Genomic DNA, 19,443 nt, shown 5'->3' on the forward strand with positions numbered 1-19,443 from the left:
AAAAAGAGGAAACCCAGCTTACTACACAGAGGGAAGCCAAGAAGTTCAAATTAACAAAACCAGTGAGTTTGGATTCAGCAATCATAAATAATTTCATGATCTGTATTCATATGATTGCAAAACTCAAAATAGTGATGGTTACTTTAAATAGTTTTTTATTTAAATGTTTGAATGAATAGGGCCAGCCAGTGCCGTTGTAACAGTGCAACCCGACTGGCCCACATTATACAGTGGAGAAATGATCACTCTCAGCTGTGAGATCCAAGGAGGAGACACTGAGTGGGAGTATGAATGGAGAACTACAAGCTCACATAAACCATCAAACCAAAGTGAACTCAGAGTAGATTCTGCTTCTCCATCTAACAATGGTCACTACAAGTGTAGAGGCAGAAGCAAAATTGCACAAGATCATTTAACAGAGTGGAGTGTTCCTTTAAATTTGATAGTATCACACAGTAAGTAAAATCATAATCCATTCACCCAGTCATTTTTGATTAATTATGTGATGAGATAATAGTTCAAATTTATGGCGCTAACATGCTAAAAATGTAGCGTACAGGCATTGTATTTATGGACTGGCATGTATTTGATCATCACTCCAAGAATTTCCTAACAGATAAACCCCGTCCTGTCCTCACTGTGTCTCCATCATGGCTGAGTCCTGGAGTCTCAGTAACTCTGAACTGTGAGGTTGAACATCCGTCTGCAGGATGGAGCTTCTACTGGTATAAAGCTGTTCCTGATCTATCAGAGAAATCCTCCAGTTATGAGCTGCTACCTGATGGCAGTGGGACTGCACAGGACTCCTACATCATTCATGGACAGACACACACAGCAGGATATGTGTGCAGAGCTGGAAGAGGAGACCCAGAGTATCACACTGATCACAGTCAACCAAAGTTTGTCTGGTCTGCAGGTGAGGAATTTTTAAATTAACTGTCAATCTTGTAAACATTTGGCTCTAATTAACTGTTCTGCATGTGCTCTTTTCTTTCCTTAATTATCATGATTTGTAAAAGAAAAAACATGACGTATCCAACTGTTAGTCACATGAATTTTCTGTGTGCTATTCTATTTCTTTATTTCTCCCCAGGGAGTTTTTAAACTGGTACAGCATCTGTAAATTTAAGATCATAAAAGAAATTAAAAGAAAGACATAAAGTGTTATCGAGAGAAATATTAGAAAGAGCAAAGAGCACATGTAATTAATGCCATGTGTACATATGGAAAAAGTCCAATACAACAAGTCAGAATGACAAAATGAAATACAATGTTCATATATGTGAAGATCACACACAAAAGGAAGGAGACAAATATAATGTTACTATAGGACTATAAGACAAGGATATTTGTAACCCTTATTTGTCTCGTAAGGGTTACAAATGTGGAGGATGTCTGTAGGTCAGGTCATCTACTAATCTACTAATAAGAAGGTTGGTGGTTTAATGCCTGGCTCCCTGGATTTTCAGTCAGGTTTCAGAGTTTATCACAGCACAGAAACAGCTTTATTGAAGGTTACAAATCGTTAGCTTCATAGCATAATTGCCTAAGTCATTTGACTAAGTCAATGACTTAGGCACTTATGCTATGAAGCTAACGAAATGCTCTTCTTATGGCCTCTGACAGTGAACTCATCTCTGTGCTTGTCCTACAAGACCTCAGTGCAGTGTTTGATACTGTTGACCCAATATTCTATTAGAATGACTAGAACATGCTGTAGGTATTAATGGTACTGCGCTGCAGTGGCTTGTATCATATTTATCTAATAGATTCCAATTTGTTCGTGTAAATGGAGAGTTCTCTTCACACACTAAGTTAAATTAGTGTGTGAAGAGGATGCAGAGGGTTCAGTGCTAGTACCAATTCTATTTATATTATACATGCTTCCCTTAGGCAGTATCTTCAGAAGACAGCATACATTTTCAGGAGACAGACACTATCTCTACTTTTAAGATCAGACTTAAAACTTTCCTTTATGCTAAAGCATATAGTTAGGGCTGGACCAGGTGACCCTGAATCCTCCCTTAGGCTGCAAGTTAGGCTGCAATAACAGTAGGCTGCTGGGGGACTCCCATGATGACATCCACCCATGATGCATTGAGTATTTCCTTTTCAGTCATTTTTCTCACTCAACATGTGTTAATAGACCTCTCTGCATCGAATCATACATATCTGTCTCTCTTCAACAGTATGTCTTTCGTCCTGTCTTCCTTCTCTTACCCCAACCGGTCGCAGCAGATGGCCGCTCCTCCCTGAGCCTGGTTCTACTGGAGGTTTCTTCCTGTTAAAAGGAAGTTTTTCCTTCCCACACTTGCCAAAGTGCTTGCTCATAGGTCATATGATTGTTGGGCTCTTCTCTGCATGCGTTATTGTAGGGACTACCTTACAATAGCACTGTATAAATAAAAGTGAATTGAACTGAACTGAATTAATTTATATATAATTAAAAAGTAATAATTTACACACAAAATGTTAAGTTCAACTTTACAAGTTTGATCAGTTTTGCTCTCAAAAAACTCCCTGTCTGTGCAAATGTGTAAAAGTGTTTCTCCCTTGCCGTTGCCTGATATGCTCAGAAAAGGTCACATGTGCAGGTAACTTTACAGATTCCCAAATGTAACCTGCATTCATGTGCTAGTGGAAAATTGGGACATTGGGGCTTCATCTGTGTTTTTGGGCTATTTCAAATAAAATGTTTTTTTTTTCCTACATAACCAGAATAGTTCATCGGCCCTCTACTAAAAACATTCACTTCCCAATTACAGATGCTATATAGTAACCTATAAAGGTTATTATGTGGTTCACATGGTGCTGCTAGGACATTCTTCTGCTGGGAAAACAGGGCCGCAGTCTGCAGAGGGAGAAGAAATGACGAGGCATTTTGAGATGCAAGAGAATGAACAAGAACGGAGGAGAAAAGACAAAGTTCTGAAAATTTCAGAAAATCTTCAGAACTCATTGGACTAAATGCGAACCATAATGAGAAGGCTTAACACAGTGATTGGAGATTGAGCCTGAATTATAACCCTGTTTTAACCCTTCTTACATCCTGTTTTTCAGATGTTCATTCAGCAGCGTCTCTCACAGTGAGTCCTGACAGAGTGCAACACTTCACCTCTGACTCTGTCTCACTGACCTGTGAGGGAAACTTCACTGAGTGGAGAGTGAGGAAGTTTAGTGAAAAAGGCTTTTTTTCACACTGCTGTGACTGCCAGAAACTGAGTGGATCCTCTTATGAGATCCACAGCTTACAGGAGGGTGTTACTGTGTACTGGTGTGAGTCTGGATCAGGAGAGTTCAGCAATGCAGTCAACATCACTGTACGAGGTGTGTTTAAATGACTTCACTTTATTTAATTATTTATTTTTTGGGACAAAAACTGGAGCTGAAGATTTAATTGTATTCACTAAACTAAACTTTTCAAACTTGTTGCTACTTAATTAAAACAGACAAAAAGACCACTGGAGATGAAGCTGCAAATTAGAAAAAAAATGTTTATTGAAATGCAGTTTTAATAAACTCAAAAACCAGTGTAGTAGTGACTTAACATAATCATAGACGGCTCTGCGACAGCAACTCTGCTAATATACATGGTGCTCTCGTATTTAATGAGGTTTATGAGATAACTTTGCTTTGGTAAAACTGAGTTTTATATGTGCTGTTTAATAACGACACAGAATAAATAAGGTTAAAATAATAAAGATGATTATATTTTCCACATAAACATTTCAGATTAAACTAGGTCAGTTCATTGTGTGGCAGACAGGGTTGGACTCAAACACAGGATTCGGAAAGCCAGACATAAAACACAAAAGTAGCTTCATTGCTGAAATTATAACACAAGGCAGGAGCCTCTCCAACAAGAGAAACCTAACTTGGAGACACACAAGGATGAAACACAGCATGAGGAACAATGCAACAAAACAGGAAGTAAAATAAAATACTGAGTTCAGGACTAAGACATGTGAACTTGACCCAGTGAGAGAAGATAAACAAACATGGAGACATGACTGACTGTGGAGACAAAGGAAACACAAACGATCATAAGTGAAGATTGCATAACCTAATGAGGAATGCTGAGTATAAACAAAGCAAAAGTAACCATGAACAAGAAATATAAATAATATAACGAGGACTATAGAAAATAAACAGAAGACTATGGAGCTCAAACACAAAACTCATGATAACATAGAATAAACCTAAAGACCCAAAGAACAGGAGCACAGAACTATAATACAAAGATATAAGAAAAGAAAAGAAAACCCCTCAAACATCTCAAACTCAAAACTATGATCGTAACTTTATATATAACAAGACTTCTAAACATAAAACTTCTTGCTGTTAAAATGGGTCTTTAATAATAAAAAAAACCCTTTTAAAGTTGTTTTTAGGTTCATATTGTTTTTCTTGATGTGGCCTAAACTTTTCGGATTTTATTAGATCTAGTTGGACTTCTTTCTGAGTTTGACTTTGTGTTTTGATATTACCAGAAACTTTAGGCTTCGGATCTAAAATCAGTTCATTTATTGTTCCATTCATCATCGGACTTGTTAGTGGAATTATCCTTGTGATGCTGCTGCTGTGTTGCTGCAGAAAGATAAAGGGTGAGAGCTTTTCTCATCAATGATTTGATGTGACACATTTAAGTAAACTGATTACAAACCAGTGCAACAATAATTTTTAATTTTCTTTTATAGATCTTTGTCGTAACAGGTTGGTGCAAAAGTTTTCTTTCATTTTAAAAATAACATGAAATTATAACTATTCCTGATTAAATTACACAGTGTTTATTGCATGTTTTAGTCTCACTCGGTCTCAGAGCACCAATCAAAACTCTGCTGCACAACAAAAAGCCAACAAGAATGAGAACAACGTTTACTCCTCTCTTCTTCCTGGTCAGTCCTAGAAACTATTACTTGCATCATTTTTAACACTAAGTTTGTTAACAAACAAATATCGTGAAAAAGTAATTTCTCTTCTGTTGTCTGCCCTGCAGGTGATTTTCCAGTTTATGAAATAATCACATCCTCTGGAAACACTGGAAGTGGTACAGTATACTAATACTGAGCTATAACAGAGCTATAAGAGATATAATGATTATAAACTGACTGATCAGACATTATGTCATGTTATTATTTAAGGTGGCAAAGCAGATGAACATAGAAATGTCACATCTACACTTGAACTTAAAGTTATTGATGAGAAGACTGAGTTCAGAAAATGTAAGGATATCATGGTTTATTAATATGTTATTGTGACTCCTAATCTTGAAATACAGATAAAAGAGAGCTGTTCTTAATTAAATGCACTAATACTGTCTGAACAGGGAGAAATGATGACCCAGACGTGAGCTCTGACTACGAGGATGATGATCATGAGACAGGCTCAGGTACAAACGTACAAATACATCATTGGATCACTGACAATCAAATGAGTTTAAGAATGAAATAAATCATATTGTTCTTCCAGTAAAACAAGTTCAGAGTCCTGTTGGAATGGCTTTCATTCATTTTCTTTAGTTACATTCAATCTGTTGCTTGTTTAGCCAAATAATAAAATAACAGGACTTTAAAATTTCGCAAACATGTACATCTAAAATCAGGAAAAAACGGATAATAAATATGTTTTTTTCATAATATGAATGTAGAAGTTCACAAAGCAGACTCACAACATCAGCACCATTATATATTTGTTTCTGTTTTTACACTGTATTTGTTCTGATTTAGTTTCAGGTTCATAAGAGGAAGTGGACGTTAACAGAGAAACTTGTGGACAAGAACATAAAGTAAATAGCTGAACTTTCACAATGTTTGATAACATTGCTGCAAATGCATAAATCACTGAGTTTCTGATCATATTGAAGAATTAAACTCAGCATTGATGGAAGACTGATAATACCATCTACTTTTGTATTAAATTCTTATTTATGTTGCAGTAACTGTATATTTTCCTCCTAAGAACCGAACTCTTTCATATTGAGTCTTTTATTGAGAAAGCACGCAGTATGGCTTTGTACATTGCTTTTGTTTTCAAATTTTTAAACTTATAATTGGAAAATGACCAAAAAAAATAGGGAAAAAAAGTAAATAATAATAATTAAAAAAACTAAAATAGAACAAAGCAAAAAGAATAAAAGCATTAATTGAAAAGAAAAACAAATCAAATAAAGAAACAAAGAAAACCCCATAGAAACTTGGGGAGGGGTGTAGCAGGGCAGCCAAGTTAGCATCACATTATTGACATGGGTATTTAAATCAGTGCATCAAAATAATAATAATGATAATAATAAAGTGTCATGGTTCATAGAAAATCACACCTCACAGGCTTAACGTATTCCGTCCATTTAGACCATATTACAAAGAAGAAGGTATCCCTCTGCACTTTAAGAAAGAATGACAATTTTTCCATTGTATAGGTCTCTTGTACATAATATATCCAGTCTTTTTATCGCTGGTGGTTAACAGACTTGAGCCATCTCCTCGTTTTTTTATGGTAAATGGCCTGTAATTGTACAGTGCTTTATAGTGATGTGCGGATCGATACTGAAATATCGATTCCTCCGATACCAGTCATTTATGTTCTAGAATCGATTCTCACATTAAAATATCGATATTTTAGTAATTTAGGATAAATTTGTAGTTTATCATTAACAGGAACACAGTGGAAAGAAACTATATCATTCAGATTGTCTACATTGGAAAGAATTTCTCTTTCCAGAACTTTCTCTTCCGCCTTTCATAGTCATGTGCGAAGTACGTCTGTATAAATGTGTCGCAGCCCCTGGCGTGCGCACTCACAACAATGGCTGAGCGTAAATGGAGCCATTTGTGGATGTATTTTACATCCACAAACAGACGCGGTTTGCGATTCATGTGGCAAGACAGTGAGGTGTTGTTGCAACATCACTAACCTCGTCAAACACCTCACAGTAAATCATATCACAGAATATGATGAGCGCATGTTGAGGCGAACTGAAGAGGGGAACAGGGACAGGTGCTGCTAGGGGGAGACAGACGTCTTTCACGGCGACCTTTAGTGCTGCAGGCAGGCAAGGTGTTCAAATAGAGCACAACTTGAGTTTTCTTATTTCTATATGATGAACTCTGCATTACTAAGTGATAAGAACAAGTAACCTGAAGCCCTGTAATCATTATGACGCTATAATTTCAGATACAATAAATAAAATACGTTTTTGTGCAAAGTATCGGTATCGGATCAGTGTCGTCAATACCACCCTGAATTATACTTGGTATCGGATCGGCAAGGAAATCAGTGGTATCGCACATCACTAGTGCTTTACTCACGCCCTATGGACCCCACTGACTACTGACTCGTGGTCACTAGGATATACAAAAGTCTTCTATCAATGGAGTTCAGTTTATCCACTGGTATGTTACACAGAAATATGGTCTCAAAGGAGGAAAAGCAAATGAAAAAACATTTTGTAGATGTTCATGGATTAGAGACCAATACTGGTGAATTACTTGGCAGTCCCAAAAGATATAGAAATGGTTAGCACCATCTCCCCCACATCCCCGATACCTTTTCTGAGCAGGGATGATGAAGAATCTCAGGATGCTTTTCCAGCAAAATTCACGCCAAACATTCGACCCGGTTGTGGTCCACTGTATCTTGCATATGTTGCCCCAAAACTTGTCTGTAATGATTAGACTACCTTCTTTTCCCCACTTCGCTTTAATATAGACAGTGTTGTCGTTTTTACACCACAGGATGTATAATCTGGAAGTAATTTTTGCGCTCCAGATTTAATTAATGATAAAAAAAATTTCTACAAATTGTAAATTGTTTAGATTCACTTTTAAGTTTTGAATAAAATAATTTCTGACCTGTAAATATTCTGAAAAACTTTTCTGAGCCTAAATCATATTTTCTCCTTAAGAATTCAAAGCTTTGAAATGCCCCCTTGTGGAAAAATGAATAGTAACTAGTTAGGCCTTTTGAAATCCAGTTCTTGAATCGATTATCACAATGATTCGGGGTAAAGTCTGAATCATATGCGGGCCATCTTAAGACTTAAGAGGCATTTTCCAAACCACAAATTTTTATTGCTTCATTCCAAGCAGATATCATTACTTGTAGTATGGGTTCATCTGGCAGGTGTATTTTGTTCTGTAGTTTTATGTCCGATATTAAGGCTTTAACTGGTACTCCTTTAACAATTGTTCCTTCAACATCTTTCCGTCCCGTGGTGTAATATACACAACAGAGACATATCAATAGTCTTATCTGAGCTGCACAGTTACACTCTCGTAGACAAGGACGTCCACAACCTCCATTATCTTTCTTTAGTTGGAGGGTTTTATATTTAACTTCTTTTTTCCCATTCCAAATGTATTTCAACAGCTTTCTATACCACGCCACAAATTGTTTTTGTGGTATGAGAATCGGTAGGGACTGAAACAAATACAGCCATCGGAGAAGAATGTTTAACCTAATTGATTCAATCCTAGAGAGCAGGTCCAGAAAAGCTATGGTATTCCATCTTTGTATATCAGATTTTATGGATTCATTCAGTGGGCCATAGTTGGCATCAAACATTTTGGTGAAGTCAGGGTGTATTACCGCCCCTAGGTACCAAATGCTGTCTGCATCCCATTTCCATTTATAGGATTGTTAATCGCATGCATCGATTAAGAATCACTATAAATGGAATCAATTAAAAATCGGCATGCATTTTTAATTTCTCTTTGCTATGTGGGCTGATTGGGACCTGATGAATGTAAAACCAAAGATTTTTTTTTTACCTGATGTAGTTTCTGAGAAGAGGATATCAGGCCCTTGTAGAGCAAAATTTAATATTGTAGTCTAGACAACCCAAAATGTGAGGTCTTGAAGGTTAAATATTTTTCCCCTCCTTCAAGCTCGGGTCCTCTACCAGAGGGCTGGGTACTTGAGGGTCCTGTGCAGTATCTTAGCTGTTCCCAGGACTGTGCTCTTCTAGACAGAGATCTCTGATGTTGTACCTTGGCTCTGCTGGTACAACTGACTCGTGGTCACTGCACCTAACTTGGAGGTCACTGCACCAAGTGTTGTGATTATCACTGGGACCACTATTACCCTCATCCTCCAGATCTTCCTGATGGTGTTCCTTCTTCCTGTTGTTGCTGTCATTCGATATCGCTACATTTGTCACTACAGCTGTCTTCCTCTGCTTGTCTATCACTAGTATGTCTGGTTGGTAAGACATGTATCTGTATCTGTAAGTCCCATAGGATCTTAGCTTAGTGTTTCTCACCCTAGAGTGCATCTCAAATTTTGACCTCGGGACTTCCAGGCCATACTCAGCACAGATTTTTCTGTATACTATGGCAGCCACTTGGTTATAGCGTTCCATCTGTGCTGTCAATTTGTCCAGCTTTGTCCAGCCACTTGTAGCACTTCTGAATGTCAGCCAATTCCTCTATCTGCTGGTCCCCAGTCTCCTTCCTTCCGTACCTGATCACAGGCAAGGCGTAGGTGTTGATAGCCCAGATCTTGTTCTTACCATTCAGCTGGCTCCTCAGGACCTGCGTTAATCTCTGCATGTACTTGGTGGTTACAGCTTTCATAGCAGCCTCTTTGTGGTTCCCATTTGCATGTGGGATTCCCAGGTACTTGTAGCTGTCCTTGATGTCTGCAATGTTGCCTTCTGGTTGTTCTATCCCCTCACCTCTGACAACGTTCCCTCTCTTAGTTACCATTTGACTACACTTCCCAAATTCGAAAGACATCACAATGTCATGGCTGTAAATCCTGGTGGTGTGGATCAGTGAAGTGATGTCTCGTTCACTGCCCTTTATTAAATATGTATTACAGAAAATGCATTTTTATATGCACACACTGTACATATATATATATATATATATATACATACACACATATATAATGTATATAATATATATATATATATATATATATATGTGTGTATATATATATACTAGGGGTGCAACGATATTCGTATCGATATTGAACCGTTCGATACAGTGCTTTTGGTTCGGTACGCATATGTATCGAACAATACAACATTTGTAATTTATTTTATCAACTTTCCTTCTGACGATGCTGTCTGTGTTGAGCGCTCAGTGAATCTGCGTTCGACTACTCCGCCTAGGCTGCACTGTCGAGCGCAGATCCACTGAGCGCTCCACACAGACAGCATAGTCAGAAGGAAGAGCGCAGGGCAAGCTAGCGAGACAGCTGTTAGCACATGATTCTCCTTATGCTGCTGAGAATATAGCCCAGAAGAAGCGGATAGTATAGCTTTTATTTTGGAAAGAGCCATTTCTCTGTAATAAACTCTCTTTTCCAAAAATGAGGGATTCCTCAATCAGATACAGGGCTTGCAATATCGCTAGCCCGACGTCCCGGAGCTAGCGATTTTTTCAGTCGGGCTACCAAAATCTATCTCTTCCCTGCCCGTCGGGCTATTGTAGGAAGGAAAAATATATGTCAATGCTTTTGCATTCTTTCGGAAATGTAGCTGGGTAATTATGTCATTGGCATCGGTGAGCCACTGTCAATATGTGACATATTGAAATCGCGTTTGAATTTGCGCTTGTTTTTTTGCTTTCACTTTGCAATCGTGCGAACTGTGTATAGAGAGCGACAGCACTGATCTGTGAGTGATGATAATTTGTGCACCAATTCCTCTGACATCGTCTTATTAATCGTTAGCTTACTATGCAAACATGACAAGTGAAATCTCCCACAGCAAGCTTAAACATGTGAGAGGTTGATCACGCAGAGAATCGCTGAGCTTATGTGAGTGCGTGTGTAAAAGCAGCAGGATATATATTTTAGTTCTGCTGAGCCAAATAAGACAGGTCAGGGTGAAGAAGTGACAGCCAAAGAAAAGCTTACCACAAAACGGAGAAGTTATGACAAATCAGACTATAAGGCAAAAAGAAAGTGCAGCTTTATGGTTTCATGGACAAAAGTATTTCTGTGGCTGCAATATGACGAGCTAAATAACCAGGGGTGCACATCAGTGGTCCGCAGGTGCGCATTCGGTGTCAAAATAAAAAACACGCACAAGGGTTAGGGTTAAATTTAAAAACTGTACTTTTGAGTTAAAATATATATTTATAATTTTAATAAATGACAAATTAAAAAGGCATGAACATTTTTTTTGTATCGAAAAAATATCGAACCGTGACACCAAAGTATCGAACCGAACCGAACCGTGAATTTTGTGTATCGTTGCACCCCTAATATATATATATATATATATATATATATATATATATATATGTATAGTTATATACATTATATATAATGTATATAATATAATATATATATAATATAATATATATATATATATATGTATATATATATATATATATACAAGTTGAACAGCCACAAGGGGCAGTACCCTCCATGGAGAAGGAGGCTAGAGGGCAAGATCAAAGTAGCACGGAGGGAGGTTAGCCAATTAACGGAGTTGCAGAAAGGTGCGACAAAGAAGGTGCATAAGAAATACAGCAAGCTGTCCATACCTGAGGCCTTGGAAACTGCCAAGCAAAGACTCACAGCCTTGGCCAGCCGCTTGAGGAGGTACACCAGAGAGATAGAAGGCAGGAGAATAAACCGGCTGTTCTCCACAGAACCAGCAAAGGTGTACTCTCAGTGGCAAGGGAACAATAAGAGAACAGCACCACCAAGGCTGGAGACGGAGCAATACTGGAAGAGCATATGGGAGAAGGACGCAACCCATAATGGCAATGCTCAGTGGCTAGTGGATCTGAGGGCAGACCACAGCGACCTCCCTGAGCAGGGTCCAGTAACCATCACAGTGGCAGATATCCAAGAAAGGGTCTCCAGTATGAAGAGTTGGACAGCACCAGGGCCCGACATGGTTCACGCCTACTGGCTAAAGAAGCTGACTGCACTCCACGAGCGTCTGGCAGCACAAATGAACCAGCTGCTAGTTAACGGGAGACACCCGGAATGGCTAACCGAAGGTCGGACGGTCCTGATCCCCAAGGACCCCAAGAAGGGACCGGTCCCCTCCAACTACCGACCAATAACCTGCCTCAGTACTACATGGAAGCTCCTGTCAGGCATCATATCGGCTAAGATGAACAGGCACATGGGTCAATACATGAGCGGGACACAGAAAGGAATTGGCAAGAATACCAGAGGCGCAAAACACCAGCTACTGGTAGACAGAACAGTCAGCCGAGACTGCAAGACCAGACTGACCAGCCTGTGCACTGCCTGGATTGATTACAAGAAGGCCTATGACTCAATGCCCCACAGCTGGATACTGGAATGCCTAGAATTGTACAAGATCAATGGGACCCTAAGAGCCTTCATCAGGAACTCAATGGGGATGTGGCGTACAACACTAGAGGCCAACTCCAAGCCCATAGCACAAGTCACCATCAAGTGCGGGATCTACCAAGGAGATGCTCTGTCCCCACTGCTGTTCTGCATAGGCCTGAACCCCCTCAGTGAGATCATTAACAAGACTGGCTACGGATACCGACTACGGAACGGAGCAGTTGTCAGCCACCTCCTGTACATGGATGACATCAAGCTGTATGCCAAGAGTGAACGAGACATCGATTCACTGATCCACACTACCAGGCTATACAGCAATGACATTGGAATGTCGTTCGGACTGGAGAAGTGTAGTCGGATGGTAACAAAGAGAGGGAAGGTAGTCAGAACTGAGGGGATTGAACTACCAGAAGGCAACATTGCAGACATAGAGGACAGTTACAAGTACCTGGGGATCCCGCAGGCGAATGGGAACAATGAAGAGGCCGCTAGAAAAGCTGCAACCACCAAGTACCTGCAGAGGGTCAGGCAAGTCCTGAGGAGTCAGCTGAATGGTAACAAGATCCGGGCCATCAACACGTACGCCCTGCCCGTGATCAGGTACCCTGCTGGGGTAATAGGCTGGCCAAAGGAGGAGATAGAAGCCACTGACATAAAGACAAGAAAGCTCCTTACCTTGCATGGAGGGTTTCACCCCAAGTCCAGCACCCTGAGGCTGTACGCTAAGCGGAAGGAAGGAGGCCGGGGACTGGTGAGTGTCAGCACCACAGTCCAGGATGAGACAACGAACATCCAAGAATACATTGGGAAGATGGCCCCAACTGACCGAGTGCTCAGTGAATACCTCAGGCAGCAGAAACCCAAGAAAGAGGAGGGAGACGAGGAACCATCATGGAAGGACAGGCCCCTGCACGGTATGTACCACCGGCAGATAGAGGAGGTGGCTGATATCCAGAAATCCTACCAGTGGCTGGACAAAGCTGGACTGAAAGACAGCACAGAGGCACTAATCATGGCAGCACAAGAACAAGCTCTGAGTACAAGATCCATAGAGGCTGGGGTCTATCACACCAGGCAAGACCCCAGGTGCAGGCTGTGTAAAGATGCCCCAGAGACAATCCAGCACATAACAGCAGGGTGCAAGATGCTAGCAGGCAAGGCATACATGGAACGCCATAACCAAGTGGCCGGCATAGTGTACAGGAACATCTGTGCCGAGTATAACCTGGAAGTCCCGAGGTCAAAATGGGAGATGCCCCCAAGGGTGGTGGAGAATGACCGAGCTAAGATCCTGTGGGACTTCCAGATATAGACGGACAAAATGGTGGTGGCTAACCAACCAGACATAGTGGTGGTAGACAAACAGAAGAAGACGGCCGTAGTGATCGATGTAGCGGTTCCGAATGACAGCAATATCAGGAAGAAGGAACACGAGAAGCTTGAGAAATACCAAGGGCTCAGAGAAGAGCTCGAGAGGATGTGGAGGGTGAAGGTAACGGTGGTCCCCGTGGTAATCGGAGCACTAGGTGCGGTGACTCCCAAGCTAGGCGAGTGGCTCCAGCAGATCCCGGGAATAACATTGGAGATCTCTGTCCAGAAGAGCGCAGTCCTGGGAACAGCTAAGATACTGCGCAGGACCCTCAAGCTCCCAGGCCTCTGGTAGAGGACCCGAGCTTGAAGGATAAACCGCCCGCAGGGGCGTGCTGGGTGTTTTTATATATATACATATATATATATATATATATATATATATATATATATATATATATATATATATATATATATATATATATATATATGTTTTTAACGAGTCAGACTTACCATCAGCATAGTGGACTAATAAAAGAAACATTTAATAGGATTTGAAAGTTAAGGATGTCAAAATGTGACTGAATTAATATTTAACTTTATTGTTTCCAGCGTGACAGCAGTAAAGGCTATGGCGTTCTATGTATGCCCTGGCTGCTACAATCTTGCACCCTGCTGCATTTCTTTGTCTCTTTTATGCTAAATATTTATGAGCTAGAAATGAAAGATTTGAACAAATTAATTTTTGGTAGTGCTTGTTTGTGTTTTCTTCTCTCTGTAAACATGATAGCTGAAAAAATGGAGTTGTGATAAAACTTTGTAGGGATGTAGAGTGGTGGCATGTTAACAGCCCATTAAAAGTTGGCTTACATCCACCAAGGTCATGTTGACATGGGGCACTTTTTGAGTATCACTGATTCCTTTTATTATGACTTTGTTATGTACATCACACTAACAGGTTATAACTGTTTCTGAATAACTATTATTTTTGGAAAACAAAATAAACTTATGATCAAAAACTTTCACTTGAAATTCATCACTGAACAATGAAATGAATGCTACACATGTACTATATCCATATAAAACAAACAAACAGTTACAGTCAAAATGATGCCAAACATGTCAAAATGGGTTTCAAGAGGAAAAATGAAAAAAATCCAGCACTTTGTATTTGTTTTTACACTTGTTTCTACAAACGTATTAAAGTATGTTTAAAAAGAACAAAGAAAACAAAATTAATATATACAAGATACTGTTCCTTTTAAAGTAAATACTGACCAGAGTGAGATACCTTGGTGGAGGGTTGTTATTATTTTTTAAGTGCTTTAGTCATTATTTGGAGTATCTGTCTGAAATAAAAAAAACAACAACTCAGTTTCTTTGTTTTGTTTCTGTTCTGTTTCCTTTTGTTTCCCCCTGTTCACAGATCTTGTTTGACCTCTTGGTGGTTCTGTGTATGTAGCAGATTTGTTGCTGTAAACTGAGTCAGTCTGTTTGGAGGGCCTCCTCCATGGTGGCCGTCACTTCTGGACAGTTGTATCTGCTTTGTGGCTTTCAATGGAGATCATTTCCTCTCTTTGGCTGCTGGTCTGTATGGACTGAAAGACGTTCACGCTCTCATAAGCAGGGCCAGGATCATTGGAAGACGAGACTCTAGACTGAGATAATGGCAGTGTTCTTATGACCTGAACATTAGATGCTTGTACATGGAAATAATGAAGTAAAAATATGTATTCATTCATATTATCACATGTACCAGAATGAGAAGGTTATATGATAAATATCTGTTACCAAATACATCTTACCTTGTAGGATTTGTATTTTGTTTTAACTAAAAAGAAAGAAAATGCTCCGAGGATAATTAATATAGAAACAGGAAGTATTCCTTTTAGTATGTGTTATGACATGCATAGGTTCTTTCTCTTCAGCACCCTCTGCTGGTCATAATGGGAATACTCACCAGCTTTTATTTTGGTGGGGTTTTTCTGTGTTCCTGTGGGTAGAGGAAACAGGAAGCTGGTCGCTTGTTAGCCTGCAGAATATGTTGTTGCTCTTTAAAACGTTTCTGCCTTGGAGAGTTATTGCTTGTGAGTATTAATGTACAACATGTTTACAAGTTTATTCGGTGCATTTCTATTACAGAGATTTGTTTAGAAACCAGTTATTTAATCTGTTATGTTTATCTTTGAGGAAGCTAAACTCGCTAAGTTGTATTGTGATCAATACTGAGTGGCTGTTGATTACACATACTATATAACAGTATAGTTCATATCCTAGAAGTGTGTGTAAAAAGGAAAAAGACATCTTGTGACATTTACTTTGTGTTTGTTTTTAGTTTTACGGGAAGAAAAGGATGTCAATCATTGAACTACTGACGAAGTAAAAAGCCTTAAACTTACTTCCGCCTCCAATGTTCATTGAAACCGTTAGCTGTCTGTCAAGTTGGGCAAAGGGACGCACAATAAGGACAGAACAGTATGAGTTGTTGTGATTTCTCTTCATCTTTATTAGATTTAAAACCTGCAGATTTGAAAACATAGTTTCAATTAGTATTTCTTTTTTTCATTTCAGACATACAAATAAAATCACTTTTATGATAACAAACAATAGGGTAAAGATATGAGAACATTTCTTTTTTAGACATTTAACTATTTAAATTACAGGGAACGATATAAAAAAAATATTCAATTCAATGTATTTGTCTAAATAAAATCAACAGCCAGTTATTTTTAATTAATATTTAATACTTACACAGTGTTAAGCTTTCAGAAGCTTTATTTGTGGTTGTTGCATCTACAGACCACAGCTCTGTTCTCAGTGAAGATGGTGATGTTGACCTCACTGAATGATTTCTGAGATGTTCTGCAGCTGTCTTCATCACAAACAGACCAAAGCCAATAATCCTGGATGGAGCAGTTTACTGTGAGTCCAGCAGACTGGTTGGAGCTAAGCTTTGACATTATAATGACAGGTCTGGGAACCACATCTGTAATTTTGAGCCAAACAGATAAATTAATGATTTAATGCAAAAAGGAGAACAGACAATAACCTGGATGTTTCTTAAATTGTAGGATATATGATGTTGTGGTTAAAGACAATGACAGATTCTGTTTTTCTTTCAGTCACAATTGTGCACAGGCTAAAGACAAAGTTCTCATTGTGACTTACCTTGAACAATGACTTGATGTTTCTCTGACATTGTAATAAAGTTTTGGCGGTATGAGACTTCATATATCCCAGCATCTGTATCACCCAGGTTATTAATACACAGGGAGAGGTTCCCAGCACTATAAACCACTCTGTCTTTGTATTTTGGATTGATTTTTCTATCATCAGCAATAATTGTCTTGTTAAACTTCCATTCGACACATTCATATTCTGGCAATTTCTTAACATTCAGACACACTGAGCTGTTTTTCAGTTGATAATATGTCGCTGTTTGGTCCTCTGCCATGAGACCTTAAAAACACATTAAAACACCTTAAAATCACACCATGAATACAATACACATATTGAAGCAGGTGTATGAAAAAGGAAATCACTTTGATATCTTCTGTTTTGCCACATTAGGCTGAGAGTAATTATTTTTAATCATCAAAAGAAAAAATACATTTCATTTCATTTATTAAACTTTGCTTCAGTCATCACAGTGACAGTTATTTTCCTAATGAAATCTCTGATACGTATCTTAAAAAAATAGATTCACATAAATAATAAATAGATTAAGGTTGAAATTAGCTAATAAAAAGCTATTATATTCACCTTACCTGTGACAATCCAAAAACTCAGAAGCAGAATCATTTTTAATCCATCAGAGGTTTGAATGGAAGAAAAGTGGAATTCCTCAACAGGAAATCTGCTGTTCCTGGATTCTCTGGTGTAGGCAGCTATGAATGCAGCAAATATGGCAGGTGACAGATAGAAAAAGAAATCATTCAAAGCCCAGCGAGCGATGCATCATCTGCTGGTTCAGAGAAAGAAAAAAATCTGCCAAATGCAGCTAAACTACACTTCAATTAATTAATGATGATCTGGTTTTTCTGTTCATTCATGATGTTATGATTCAAATACATAAGGTGAAGAGGATATTAGGGTAGTCCTTTGTGTGTGTGATTGCATGTTAGCATGCTGTGTGTAGCACAGAAACATTAAGACTGTTCATTTGATTAGAGCAGTAACTAGTTTCCACACTGAGGGAGCATTTAGGATGAAGAGTGGAAAGGCAGACCCAGATGACATATCTGTGACATAAAAAACAAAGGACAGGGAATAACTATGGGAAACTATGGGTTGTTGAAGCGAAGTTGAGAAGAGAGGTGACGATCACTACAGCTATATGGTTTGCAGATGATGGCACTTACAAAAAGACAGGAGGCCGAGCTGAAAACAAAGTCAGAGACACAAGGCTGAGATGGTTTGGACATGTGCAGAGGAGGAATAGTTGATATTCTAAACAAAGGATGTTGAAGATGGAGCTGTTAGGCAGGATGAAGAAAAGGACCACAGAGAAGATTCATGGATGTAGTGAAGAAGGAAATACAGAAGGTTGGTGTGACAGAAGAGGATGATAGGGATGAAGATGGATGGAGTTAGATGATCCTGTATTCACCAGATGTCTGAAGGTTGTTTGTGTTGGGTGGTGCCCGTTTGTATTTCAAACCCCTTGCCTTCACCTCCTTGTATCTCATATCTTAGAGATGATTGTCTCACCAATGAATATCTGAGGCCAGTTAGTAAGAAGATTCACTACGATTCTGTTGGAAACAATTTAGAAAAATTTAGGACACACAAAGGAAAAATAAAAACTAAACAGAAAAACACAAATATTTCCAGATGACATTCATGATAAATATATGAATGCAAAATGATTCTTGATTATGGAGTAAAGATGAGGTCACATCATTCACTGTTTTTCTAAATGAATTTTCTACAAACGTTTGGAGATTCTGAGCAGTTTTAATCCAGATTAAATGTTGAAACTGACAATTTTCCTGAATGATAACTGGATCATTTTCTTTTATGAATGAATGTGTCCCTTTTGTACATCGCCTGCAGTTAAAGACGTCCCCACTAGAGGTCATGAATACTCTGATTCACCTGCATGGGCTCAAATTGTGGTCATAAGTATTTTGTACTCTGTACTATGTGTAAAAAGAATTTGTGTGTGTGTAAAAGAGATTTGTGTGTAGACTTAGCCAAAAAATCTGTGTGAAACAAGTTTCAAGTTTCAAGTTACAAGTACGAATTTTGACCCTAATTTTACTTCCTTTCATCTGATTGGCCAATGTCATGTCAATCACAAATTGAACAATCCAATTGGCGAACAGATGGGTTTGGCTATTGGAGGGGTGCTTTATGGAGCTTCAGGTCCTGATGGAATAAATGTCCTTTTACATGCCAACCCAGCGTTTTCCTTCATCACCACGAAGGAAAACAGTCTGTGGTCGTCCGAGTTTGGTGATTTTTGTGTCGCAGGTTTACGTGCTTATTAATACAGGGACCTCTACAGCCTTTTCAACAGCGCTGCGGACTGAGGGGGGGCAGTGCTGTGGAAATGACACAGTCTTCACTAGTGGGGATATTTACAAAGCTTTGTTCGTTCTGAATTACAAATACATGTTTTTATTGAACATTTAAAATAAAAAAAAATAAAAAAAACTCTTGTAGAGGACATAAAGTCAGAGATAGAAACGACAAGGAGCAGGTGCATCTAGTACAGGCAGAGCTCAGCAGCCAGCCCAACAAATTCTGGATCCTTGGCTTTTAGTTAGTATTAGCAGCACATGCTGCGTCCGATGTGAAAGGACTTTTATGCTGCTCACTGTGACTCACAGCAATGGTCCCGGATCAGCC

At 39.0% G+C, this 19,443-nt stretch overlaps 2 protein-coding genes across 2 annotated transcripts in view; both read left to right on the top strand.

Annotated features, from left to right (window-relative positions):
- The window catches only part of LOC308408021 (Fc receptor-like protein 5), a gene marked incomplete at its 3' end in the record, with an annotated part of 174,560 nt that overhangs the window by 101,407 nt on the left and 53,710 nt on the right, over positions 1–19,443 (top strand). The window lies entirely within an intron of this gene.
- On the top strand, positions 239–5,451 carry LOC308400157 (uncharacterized protein; the record flags this gene model as incomplete). The annotated part of the gene is made up of 9 exons (XM_080887668.1): positions 239–329; positions 710–916; positions 3,061–3,327; positions 4,491–4,604; positions 4,698–4,713; positions 4,804–4,895; positions 4,997–5,047; positions 5,142–5,222; positions 5,327–5,451. 9 exons carry the CDS (start codon positions 239–241, stop codon positions 5,449–5,451), a joined length of 1,044 nt encoding a protein of 347 aa, XP_080743794.1.

This window comes from Rhamphochromis sp. 'chilingali' (assembly GCF_963969265.1).
Source record: "Rhamphochromis sp. 'chilingali' genome assembly, chromosome: 1".
NCBI classification, from domain to species: domain Eukaryota; kingdom Metazoa; phylum Chordata; class Actinopteri; order Cichliformes; family Cichlidae; genus Rhamphochromis; species Rhamphochromis sp. 'chilingali'.